This window comes from Pseudorasbora parva, chromosome 18, assembly GCF_024679245.1.
Source record: "Pseudorasbora parva isolate DD20220531a chromosome 18, ASM2467924v1, whole genome shotgun sequence".
Taxonomy (NCBI): Eukaryota; Metazoa; Chordata; class Actinopteri; order Cypriniformes; family Gobionidae; genus Pseudorasbora; species Pseudorasbora parva.
The window spans coordinates 15,616,958-15,630,301 of record NC_090189.1 but is presented as its reverse complement, the minus strand read 5'-3'; the positions used below and the strand labels follow the sequence as shown (position 1 = coordinate 15,630,301).

The following is a 13,344-nucleotide window of genomic DNA, read 5'->3' as shown; positions in this document are numbered from 1 at the left end:
CTCTCCAAAACTTGTGAGAAACCGGAAGGAGTATTTTTGACACAGAAATACTCCATCAAACGTCCAACATTAGTTTTTGAAACTTTGTCTATGTTTAGGATGGGAATCCAAGTCTTTAACAGTGTAAAAAGCTCAGTATGCATGAAACAGCATTTCACCCCCCCTTTAATATTTTCAAGTGTTTCTGCAGAAATGCCATGATATGAGCTGAGTTATTAGTTTTTGTGTTTATTTATTATGTGCCGTTTAAATTCGTTTTAAACCTATTATTTTAGAAATATTTGATATATGTCCTATTTGTTTTCTTTCAGATAAACAAGTTTCACTTTAAGGGCTTGTATTAAATTGTTATTGTTTTTTTTTATTTGACATTTGAAAAATAGAAATGTCACATTCTCTGTCTATTATTTTCAATCGAAACAATACGATTGAATATAGAGTCAAATGGGAAACACGTTATAACATGTTACGAAGGTTTTAGGCCTAATATATTTTTAAATGATCAAAAAATGTTGTAGTATTGTTGGAGTAACAATAAACAGTGTTTGTGTCAATTAACATTAAATCTCAAGCATTTTGTTAGTATTATTGTAACAACATAAATGTGAACAAAATAATACTAATATATCTAGTCAAATGGGAAACACTTTACAACATGTTATACATTTATTAATATTGTTTAAATAAAAACTGTATAGTTTTAGCCAATTCCCATGAAGTATAAACTACTATCTTTGTATTTATTGATATGTTAGGCTATGTTTTAAAATGTTGATCATTATACATCATGACATGTATATTATATTAACAGAAAAGTGACTTTATTTAAAAGTATTGTTTTTAAATATTGTAGACATCGATCCTATCAAAATCCATTGTGAAAGCTTATACTCAAAAGAAAATGGCATAATGGACAGCGCAACTTTGAAGCCCCGCCCCTCACTTTCGGTTCTGTGGATGGATTCTGAAACTGGTGTTCTGAAACTGGTGTTCTGAAACTGGTGTTCTGCGGATCTGCAGCTGGATACTATTGATACAAGCAGCACACTGACTACTCAAAAATATATACAAGTTTAATTATTCTATATTAATTCTATAGCATTGTCCCATGATAATATATACTACAATGGTTGCTGAAATGTGAGGGGTGTACTCACTTTTGTTAGATACTGTACTTTTGATGAGAATACCAAAATTATTTTAGATATATAATTTTGATGAGTATACATTTACGCCATCTGGTGGCTAAAAGGCTTATATACCAAGTATACAACTTCAAAATATAAAAGGTAAAATATATATGTAAATATAATTTATATATAAAAGTAACAACTTTAAAATACATTTAATATATATATATATATATATATATATATATATATATGCACACACACGCATACGCATACGCGCACGCGCACGCGCACGCGCACACGCACACGCACACGCGCACACACACACACACACACACACACACACACACACACGTAAAATATAACAATATAACTATATATATATATATATATATATATATATATATATATATATATATATATATATATATATAATTTTGCTAACTCCAATAAATGTTATTTCCCTTAATAAATAAAGATGTATCTACACTGCTTATGTAGAATTCGTATGTACTGGTATGCACATACACACATGCATGTATATACTGTATATATTTTATCTTATACATAAATCAGATTTGTAAATAAAAATTTAACAGATTTTTCTTAAATATAGACATGCATGTATGTGTATTTATATATACATAGTACATATATATTATGTAAACACAAACATACTGTATACAGTGAGGAAAATAAGTATTTGAACACCCTGCTATTTTGCAAGTTTTCCCACTTGGAAATCATGGAGGGGTCTGAAATGGTCATTGTAGGTGCATGTCATTGTGAGAGATTAAATGTAAAAATAATATATAATAATAATAATAATATCCAGAAATCACAAGGTATGATTTTTAACTATTTATTTGAATGATACAGCTGCAAATAAGTTTTGAACACCTGTCTATCGGCTAGAATTCTGACCCTCAAAGACCTGTTAGTTTGCCTTTAAAATGTCCACCTCCACTCCATTTATTATCCTAAATTAGATGCACCTGTTTGAGGTTGTTAGCTACATAAAGACACCTGTCCACCCCATACAGTCAGTAAGAATCCAACTACTAATATGGCCAAGACCAAAGAGCTGTCCAAAGACACTAGAGATTGTACACCTCCAGAAGGCTAAGAAAGGGTTACAGGGAAATAGCCAAGCAGCTTGGTGAAAAAAAGATCCACTGTTGGAGCAATAATTAGAAAATGGAAGAAGCTAAACATGACTGATAATCTCCCCCGGACTGGGGCTCCATGCAAGATCTCACCTCGTGGGGTCTCAATGATCCTAAGAAAGATGAGAAATCAGAACTACACGGGAGGAGCTGGTCAATGACGCGAAAAGAGCGGGGACCACCGTTTCCAAGGTTACTGTTGGTAATACACTAAGATGTCATAGTTTGAAATCATGCATGGCACGGAAGGTTCCCCTGCTTAAACCAGCACATGTCCAGGCCCGTCTTAAGTTTGCCAATGACAATTTGGATGATCCAGAGGAGTCATGGGAGAAAGTCATGTGGTCAGATGAGACCAAAATATAACTTTTTGGTCATAATTCCACTAAATGTGTTTGGAGGAAGAAGAATGATGAGTACCATCCCAAGTCTTGTGTAAATGTCTTTAAACATTTGGCTAGAACACAATTAAGACACTGAACAATTAAAACAAAATACCAAAATAAAGCCTTTATTGTAGGAACTGCTGCAAATGGTTACATAATGCCGGCAGTACGGCAGTAGGTTTACTCACGAACAGAACAAAATGTAGAACATACAAAAAGAAATATAAATTCACAGAAAAATTATTATATTGATATACTTTGGATGGAAATGCAGGCCTAATTTGTTTGCTGGAAAGGTCGTTTCTTTGGACACGAGCTGATGCATCATCATGGTGTCACTTTCTCTTTTGAAAATCCCGTATGAGGGCATCCAGCTGTTAAAGCCATTGAAACAAGTAAGTTAAGTCGTAAAGAAATACCCAAAGTATTCTGTCATGACTAACTTATGTAACTACTATTTGTTGGGGGGAAAAAATCAAGCCAAAACAACAGCTGTACCTACCACTATTGTCTTCAGAATGTTTCTTCCTTGGGGTCTCAGGTAACTGCATTTTCCTGCCTCACAGAGTTTAATTTCCTCTGAAACCTGATTTAAAGTAAAATAGAAGGTAATGTGATGGTTTAAAATGTCTTTCCTTAAACAAAGGCTAATACACGTGTAAAGATAGTAAGCTATGAACTCACACAAACACAAAAGCTCATCAGAATGAGACATGTGACTTTAAAATAATTCAATAAACATGAATGAAACAACATAAATACAAGATAAGAATAAACATCTGTTTAAAAGTTTGAGTTTGAGAAAATAATTTGTCTTGAAAGAAATGAATACTTATATTCAGCAAAGATGCATTAAATAGCTCAAAAAGGCAGTGAGGACATAATGTTACCAACATTTTCTATGTCAAATAAATTCTGTATTTGAACTTTAGATTCATCAAAGAATATTATGGCAAGAAAAAGAATATTAGGCATCATAACCGTTTTAACATTGATAATAAGAAATCTTTCTTGAGCAGCAAATCAGCAGATGATTTCTGAAGGATCATGTGACTCTAAAGACTGAAGACAGTTTTTTTTAACTGTATTTTCAAATAAATAATTAAACAAAGTAAAATAATATATAATATGATATACATATATTATAATAATATAATTTAAAAAAATAATATTTAATATAAAATAAAATCCCCAAAATTTTGAACAATAGTGTACGTTTAAATAAAATGAAATGTGATGCATAATTTTTTGCATAAATCATTTCAGATTAATTTACTGTATAAATGTAAATTCACATTAATTCATTGTATAAAAGAAATGTTTTGTCTTTTTAAATATGACATAAATTTTAACAATTGGTACTTTTTGCTTCTTAATTTTTTTTTAGATAATTAATTTTTTCTTTTCTTCTTTTTTACAGAAAATGTAATTTATTTCCTTTTAAATCAAATATAATTCCTCACACTATATGAAAAAGAAACTACCACGTGAAATCTATATAACTCAAAAATAACTATATAACTTGTTTTTTGATGAAAAATAATGATTTCAATATTGCGTGCCACATCCTTTTCTAATGGTCTTCTACTTTCTTTTTAGTAATGGCCACACACCTCTGAGGTATCGTAAATGTCTATCTCTCGCTTTCCTCCAGGGTACCAGCCATGAGACCAGTGCTGAGAGCTGGCAAACTGGACACTTAGACACAGCAACATCCCCATCAGCACAAGCAGCCTGCAGATGTGCACCATAACTGAGGGAGGAGGAAAGATTTATGAGACAAATAGAGAGTGAGCTCCATTGACACATTTAACAGTCCATCAGGTCTGGTTTATCAGCCTTATAATTCTAGACGACATGATGACGATCATGTTTAAAAGATAACAAAGCACAGTGGCTTACTACAAATTACTGTCAATAACAACAAAATCAGTTTTTCAATTACAACCTATAAACAAAACTAAACAAACTGAAACACTGCTCTTACCTTCTATCTATTGGCACGTCTTCTCTTGAAGTATCTTCTCTAGTAGTTCCTCTGCTGTGAAGTCCAGGTCTTAGTGAACGTGATATGGTCTGCTTTTCGCTCAAGTGAACGGTTCAGTTCAATCACAGAGCTTCAGAGATACGCCTGTAACTCATTCTCTTGAATCTTCTTCCTCCTCTTCCTCACAATTTATGTTCCACACCAGATCTCCCCTCCCTGTCTAAAAACACACTCACTCACACACACACTCTGACCTCCCAAGTCCTCAAACACTGAGCTCCCTGTGGTTCAATTGGGAGGAAAGCACGTGGAAAATGAGCTGTGCCAATTATCGTCTTCAAACACTGTTGACCCCCATGGGATGGCATCCCCTTTCTAATTTAAAAATAAATAAAATAAAACCCTAGAATAAAAAAAAAAAAAAACACCCGTGTCAATGTTCACGTTATGCCCTTAAACATTATGCAACTCGTCACACATGCATAAATCTGACGCTATCCAACAGCTTAAAAAATGTATACATATATATATATATATATATATATATATATATATATATATATATATATATATATATAAACTAAATAATTTAGGTAGAGAAACCTACTGAAAAATATAATGTTTATTATAGTTATCATTTTTTAAGTAAATAGCACAACAAAAAAGTATGTTTCGTACAAAAGAAAAACAGTAGTGCATTGTACATGCATACAATATTTTGTGAAATAAATGTTTTTCTGTCAACTCCAGTGAACCCAATATCACACATTCTAGATGAGCATGTTTTATTGAGTCAATGTCTAGCTAATTTCCTCTAAGCTGTAAGAAGTGGCCACTGTGACCTCACATCCGTCGTTTGTGACCCCACACAAGATGCATCTGACCGCAGTGTTAATTACAGAGGCGGTCTCCCTCAGGGATCGGAGGAGAGAATGTGACGGATTCTGATTGAGTTCCTGTCAAACTGTGTTTAAACACGCACAGGGGTCTGCTCGGATAATCCATCCATATCCCAGGTTTGACACCAGGTCTTAAAGGCCAGGAAGGATGGGAGACAAAGTGACACAACGTGACGTGACTCACTCGCTGAATTTCCTTTCAGGAAACAAATATGTCGTTCCTTACTCAGAGATTCAAGATATTACAAATTCAGTGTATTATATATATATATATATATATATATATATATATATATATAATGTAGACACATTGATACATTTTTTAAGGATTCTTTGATGAATATCAAGTTAAAAAAAAGGAAAAAAATTCATTTTTTTGGTGAATATGTAGCTTTTATTGTCACTGTGGACCAATTAAACATGTCCTTACTGGGACTGTCAAATTATTAATCGCGAAAAACAGATTTGTGTTTACATTATATATATATATATATATATATATATATATATATATATATATATATATATATATATATATATACATAATTATACACAGTATTAACATATTTATTATGTAAACACAAACTTGTATTTTGGATGCGATTAATCGTTTGAGAGCACTAGTCCTTACTGAATTTACTTAAACTTTCAAATGGTGTGTGTGTAATATATATATATATATATATATATATATATATATATATATATATATATATATATATATATATATATATATATATATATATAAACACACACACATTATGTTTTGGAGATACACACAGTAGGATGACTGTAGATAAAATCTCAAGCACTTTTATTAGGTTTGAACAGTATCTTGTTTAGAAAGGCCGTTTGGCATTATATAATTATATATAATTTGCATCATATATATAATTATATATACATATATATATTCAAATTTAACAAAACACTAGAAAAAAAAAGATGCAAATTAAAAAAGATTTTAAGACAATAATAATACCGAATTAAAAACAGGAAAAACAAAAAACAAACAAACATCTAATACATTTCAAAATGGTCCCAGTACAGTTTAATATACAAGTATCTTAAAAAAAAAAAAAAAAAGGTGAGAGAAAGATAAAAATAAAACAAAAGCAAGGCAAAAGATAGGAATGATTTATAAATAACCTTACATTATGTACAGAAGGGTGTATTAAGAAAAGAAATCAGAACGTTTTAGGATTCATGGACCATAAAGCAGGCTGTGGTTTAAAATTTCGACACGATCTGATAGAAGACAGAAACTTTTCAGATAAAATCCTCAAAATGGGAGTGTTGGAGAGCAGAATCCTTTATTTTTCAGTCGTTCTCCTCATTCTTTCATTCTCTTATCTGAGCAGGCCATTTTAATGTCACATTTAACAGGAGAATGAAGTGAGCCTCCAGACACGTGGCTTCCCTTCTTGACCAGAAGATCTAGACTGCTCTCCATATATTAAGAGCTTGAGTTTTGAGGGATTTCAACCTGAAGTCTGGAGCTTCCTCCAGGATGGTGTTATATGCTATGCAAGCAAAAAAGAAAAAGAAAAAAAAAATAGCATGAAAACCTGACACACCAAAAACACAGAAAAGCAACCAACCAGTAACCGTTTGGGTTCCATTCCAGATTATCATACGCCATATGGGTCACAATGTCCGGATGTGGGACTGGGAGAACACGGGCTACAAAAGAGCTGGCGGGAATATGCTTGGAGCTACAGGAACGTGATGAGGCACTTTCCCACCTCTGAAGAAGGATCCTGCCCCTGAGAGGCTGCTATTGGCACAGTGTCTCACGTGGAAAGGGTTAGTGTGAAGCAAATCACAACAGTCGACTCTCACAATACTCAAGCCAATCCACCAGGATTTCGTGGAATACAAAGCCCGGAAGAAGCTGTACTAGAGACCCAAATTCATAATTCTTTGATCCGTAACATTGTGGATCTGAAATAATATAAAGAGTTTCCATCGAGATCCCTGTTAATATGGAATGACTGATGGGCGTGTGATTTAGAGCGACACCCATTGGGTTTACATACATTTAGGAGCTAAAACATACATTTCGTGTAACTTACATTTCCTAACACAAGGAAGTGTGGAACGAGGGCTTAACCTACATAAAACATTCGCTGGAAAATGACTTTCTTTCCACTGACAATCAGCTTTAATCACATGCCACCATCTGTGGTACTACCGCTAGTTCAAATGACCTAAACGTAAAGACAATCATCCTAAACTGACCTTTTGCAAGAAGTTGAAACGACTTACTGCTACGGACTGAAAGCATCGTGTATCGATCTGGCTCAGTGGAGCTGGAAAGGGCTCGCTGACTTCTGCACAATGGCTGAAGACCTTTACATGGGCAGGAACAGATGATCAGGAGATCATGTGTCATTTCTACAAGAGTTTTCTGGGTCAACTTTGCACCAGTACCTTGTAAGTAGACGGCACGGCGAAATCATTTATTTTTGAAAAGAAGGAAAAGTAACTGCCTGTACAATATGAAAACTTGTTGTCAATTACAGTTGTTAAGGCCAATCAACAGACGTCAGGGCAAGTAAACATCACTTCCTTGGTTACAATCGCAAACACAGAAGGTGCTTTTAGAGTGGTCTAGAAAAGAGGATGGGGGAGGGAAAGGCAAAGTACCCCCTCATGAGGATTGAAAAGGGACAAATTGACAAAAAAAGATTTCCTCTGATCTAAACACTCACGGATTCCTTTTCTCTGTCTTTTTAAGTTTAATTGATCTTCCTCTACAAGTTGGGTCTGGCATGCTATGACAAAATTGACACCACAAAGACACAGTCTAAACATCTTACAATTCAACGGGACAGGACAAAATAAAAAAAAAATGGACTCAATGAGACTCAAAATGTTGTTTGTCACTCCAGTGAACACAATGGAAAAGCACAGTGAAGTATTTTCTGCGAACGCATGCGTTTGCAGTGGCTCCGCGATTGGCCGAATTTGCCGCATTGTGCGCTACGTAGCTACAAGCAACAGCAAAGTGGAATTGAGCTGCCATTCAAATAGGTTTCAGTCACTCAACTGCAGTGGAATTTCTTGTAAAAACACCTAGTGAAAAAAGCACCCTCATCTTGCTACCGCTCTCTCGCGTCTGTCTCTATAGCGCCATCTTAAAATATTCATGTATGCAGTTATATACCAGTAAACTATATTAAAGTCACTCTAAAAAAACGCAACAGAGCGGCTTCTAAAACCAAAAACAGACAAACAAAACAAAACAACTAAAAAAAAAAACAATTACAAGAGCATATTTACACTGAGAGAAATGGGTAAGGGCCTTATTAACAAGGGCAATATTACAAAATATTCAAGAAGGCATCTCTAATGGTGTTTTCTTTGTGTTTTGTTTTCTTTCCAACTTCGGCACCGACGTGTTCTCGTGCTTGCCGGCCAAAGGATTTTTTTATTATTCCCTTTTGCTTTGCGCTGGCAGTCCGTCTCATTAAGCTGTTAACGTGAAGGTGTGGACGTGAGTGCATGTCTGGGAAAGTCTGTCCGATTTTCTGCAGGTGGGCGTGGCTTTATTTAAAGTTGGCGTAGTCAGAGAAGGCATCGATGTATTCCTGGACCACTTTGTAGCAGAACTCGTACTGCTCCTGTTGGGAAAAGCAGGGGAATATGAGTTGATAGGGACTTGAGATGTTTGATTAAAGAATTAAAAAACAAAACAAGACAAAAACAATATCTAAAAATGTTATCATCTTTAGATGAACAAAAGTCTTATGGGTTTGGAACGACATGAGGGCGAGTAAATAATGGCCGAATTTTTCATTTGGGTGAACTAACTCTTTAATAGCATTGTTTCATGCAGCTGGCATTTTTTTTCTTTGCACAGCCAAAAAACAAATGGTTACTTCCTTCCAACTTAAAAGTTGAAGTTCAAAAAAAAAAAAAAAAATCTCTCCCTCCATCCATCCTGTTCTAATGATGTTTTACAAGGGCTGTGTATTTATGTCGGTTGGGATGTTAAATAAAGCATTAAAGGGTTACTGCACCCAAAAATGAAATTTCTCTTATTAATTACTTATCCTAATGTTGTTCGACACGTGTAAGACGTTTATCTTTGAAACACAAATGAAGATATTTTTGTTGAAATCCGATGGCTCAGACAGGCCTTCATTGACACCAATGTCATTTCCTCTCTCAAGACCCATAAAAGGCACTAAAGACGTCGTTACAAAGCCCATCTCAATAAAGTGGCTCTACAATCATTTTATGAAGTAATGAGAATAGTTTTTCAGTGTTTTGATTCATGATTAGGATTGCCAATGTCACATGATTTCAGCAGTTTGGTGGTTTGACAAGCAATCCCAATCATGAATCGATACGCTGATTCTTAACCTTTCCAAACTTTGTTTTGAGTTCGTTATTTAGTTTTGCACAAAAAAAGCGCCTTTTATGGGTCTTGAGAGAGGAAATGACATTGATGTCAATGAAGGCCTGTCTGAGCCATCGGATTTCAACAAAAATATCTTCATTTGTGTTCTGAAGATGAACGGAGGACTTTTGGGTGTCGAACAACATTAGAGTAAGTAATTAATGACAGAATTTTTTTTTTTTTGGTAAACTAACCCTTTAAATACCTAAGAGTGTTCCAACATGTCAGCTGGAAACATAAAGACTCATATATTATCCTCTAGTGCAGCTACATTATGCAGTATTTTGACTGTATCACTTCTACTTTGGCTGCATGAGATGAGTAATTTTTTAAAATAATTTCTTGGGTCAAGAAAGAGTCGGAGTTTGTGCCATATTTCCCCCTTCCCTGACTCAAACTGCTCGCTTTGTCTGGAAGTGTCTAAATCCGCAGTATAGAATTCTTTCCTGTCACATATCACGTGCGCTCTTCAATAAGCCCACAGATAGCAGGTTAATGGGTATGCATGCTGGGATCATGGGCTCAAACAGGGTAAGGGGCAACATTTTTTTTTTTTTAATAGTATTTTTCCAAAATATCAGATTGTCTTTATTTTACAGTGAAATATTACAATAGTATTATTTCTTATTTTGTTTATTTTTATTTAGTAATAATAATATTCATTTTTATAAATATCCATTGATTATATAATCAAAGTTGACCAAATTGTGTAGCCCTCCAAACAAACGCAGCAAACCTTTTTTAAATAGCACATTTTAAATCACAATTTAGCAGAAAATTTGCAATTAGAGTGTTTTTCCAACTGCACTTCATTCCATTTAGCATATCAACACTGCAGCGTGAGCGACTTGTTCTCACCAGTGTCTGCACCATGTGCGGTCTCTGTAGTCTTAGACTCTTCACTGTCTGAAAAACGTCCAGAATGCCCTCCGCCTTCACCCGCTCCAGGACCGTGCTCAGAGCACAGAATGTCCCTGTGCGCCCTGCGCCGGCACTGTTAACACACACACACCACACACACACCACACACACACACACACACACACACACACACACACACACACACACACACACACACACACACACACACACACACACACACACACACACACACACACACACACACACACACACACACACACACACACACACACACACACACAAATCTATTACACACAGCTCTGTGGACATTAATGAGTCACTTTCTTGCTTTCCTTTCCTTAATTGCCTGACCCTGAAATCCCACTGGACACTGCAGTCTCTATCTTGGTTTCATCATTACTTTGTGCTTAAAGGACACCTATTTTGCCCCTTTTAAAAGATGTAGTATAGGTCTCAGGTGTCCCCCGTGTGTTTCCAGCAAGTACAGAAATCCTGTCTAAATATTCGATGTGTATTAAAGTGAAAGCAGTGTAATATACATTATTGCTTTATCTGCTTTTAATTAAGTAGATTTCTTACTTAAATGCTGCTGTAAAATGCTCTGGCAAGGAGATAAACATGGCGGACTATGTACAGAACTTTCTGAGGCGGGATCTATGCTAATACGGCAGTGTCAATCAACATGACATTGCCCAATATATACAAGTGGCTTGATCTGAGACACTGCTTATGATTTATGGGAATAAAAAAAAAAAGTGGATTGGGAGTGGGTGGATTTTTCCCATTATAGGGTGGTTGTGTACACACACTGCCAATGCACATCTACACCCACCTAAAGGATTATTAGGAACACCATACTAATACTGTGTTTGACCCCCTTTCGCCTTCAGAACTGCCTTAATTCTATGTGGCATTGATTCAACAAGGCGCTGAAAGCATTCTTTAGAAATGTTGGCCCATATTGATAGGATAGCATCTTGCAGTTGATGGAGATTTGTGGGATGCACATCCAGGGCACGAAGCTCCCGTTCCACCACATCCCAAAGATTCTCTATTTGGTTGAGATCTGGTGACTGTGGGGGCCATTTTAGTACAGTGAACTCATTGTCATGTTCAATGGGGTCATAAAGGGATGGACATGGTCAGAAACAATGTTTAGGTAGGTTGTGGAATTTAAATGATGCCCAGTTGGCACTAAGGGGGCTAAAGTGTGCCAAGAAAACATCCCCCAAACATCCCCCAGATTACACCACCCTGCACAGTGGTAACAAGGCATGATGGATCCATGTTCTCATTCTGTTTACGGCAAATTCTGACTCTACCATCTGAATGTCTCAACAGAAATAGAGACTCATCAGACCAGGCAACATTTTTCCAGTTTTCAACTGTCCAATGCAAATTGTAGCCTCTTTTTCCTATTTGTAGTGGAGATGAGTGGTACCCGGTGGGGTCTTCTGCTGTTGTAGCCCATCCGCTTCAAGGTTGTGCGTGTTGTGGCTTCACAAATGCTTTGCTGCATACCTCGGTTGTAACGAGTGGTTATTTCAGTCAAAGTTGCTCTTCTATCAGCTTGAATCAGTTGGCCCATTCTCCTCTGACCTCTAGCATCAACAAGGCATTTTCGGATGCTTTTGCCTTTTCACACCATTCTTTGTAAACCCTAGAAATGGTTGTGCGTGAAAATCCCAGTAACTGAGCAGATTGTGAAATACTCAGAACTGCCTCAAAAAACAAAACCCGCTCAAAATTGCTTAAATCACCTTTCTTTCCCATTCTGACATTCAGTTTGGAGTTCAGGAGATTGTCTTGACCAGGACCACACCCCTAAATGCATTGAAGCAACTGCCATGTGATTGGTTGATTAGATAATTGCATTAATGAGAAATTGATCAGGTGTTCCTAATAATCCTTTAGGTGGGTGTGTGTTCAAACACCACGTAAAAGTGAATTTTGCATAAAAGGTGCCCTTTAAGAAAAGTTTAAGTCATACCAAGCAGCTATGGACGCCTTCCAGAATTACAAAACCACTAAACCTTATTTTGTCTGCCAAACCAGTGACTGGTTAAAGTTGGCATTCCTGTTTAACCAAAAGGTCCTGTATCCACGCTAGAAGAATTATGGTTAGGCTGAATAACTGTTTATGTAATATGCCGAATAGTGTACACTGGAGCAACCACAAACCATGCATTAAATAACTTATTTCCTGTTTTTGTTTTATGGGTTTCCTTTTGGAGAACACAAGGATTACCATTACCATTCAAATGTTTGGGCAACATTAGTTTTTAAGAAAAATGCATTAAATTGATAAAAGTGAGAGTGAAGATTTACATTTCATCGATTCCAACTTTCTATTCATCGATGAATCTTGACAAAAATTAAATATGACTGATACATTGATCATTTCTGGAGCATCAAATCAGCATAAAAATCTACTGTCATGAGGACAAAAATGTATTACAATGACTATATATAAATATATAAATGAA

General features: G+C 35.5%; 2 protein-coding genes across 4 annotated transcripts in view; both read right to left on the bottom strand.

The window, feature by feature from the left end:
* Positions 1-2,786: 2,786 nt before the first annotated feature.
* On the bottom strand, positions 2,787-4,895 carry gnrh2 (gonadotropin-releasing hormone 2). The gene is made up of 4 exons (XM_067423230.1): positions 4,670-4,895; positions 4,296-4,435; positions 3,185-3,268; positions 2,787-3,056 (listed from the first exon to the last, which is right to left on the bottom strand). Exons 2-4 carry the CDS (start codon positions 4,431-4,433, stop codon positions 3,018-3,020), a joined length of 261 nt encoding a protein of 86 aa, XP_067279331.1. The 5' UTR covers positions 4,434-4,435; positions 4,670-4,895; the 3' UTR covers positions 2,787-3,017.
* Positions 4,896-6,365: 1,470 nt separating this feature from the next.
* ptpra (protein tyrosine phosphatase receptor type A) overlaps positions 6,366-13,344 on the bottom strand; it is a 29,092-nt gene continuing 22,113 nt past the window's right edge. For all 3 annotated transcript variants that reach the window (XM_067422704.1, XM_067422705.1, XM_067422706.1), the window contains 2 exons: positions 10,835-10,970; positions 6,366-9,194 (listed from right to left, as the gene is read on the bottom strand). In XM_067422704.1, the coding sequence (XP_067278805.1) occupies positions 9,120-9,194; positions 10,835-10,970 (211 nt within the window). In that variant the 3' untranslated portion in view covers positions 6,366-9,119. The remainder of the gene's footprint in view (positions 9,195-10,834; positions 10,971-13,344) is intronic.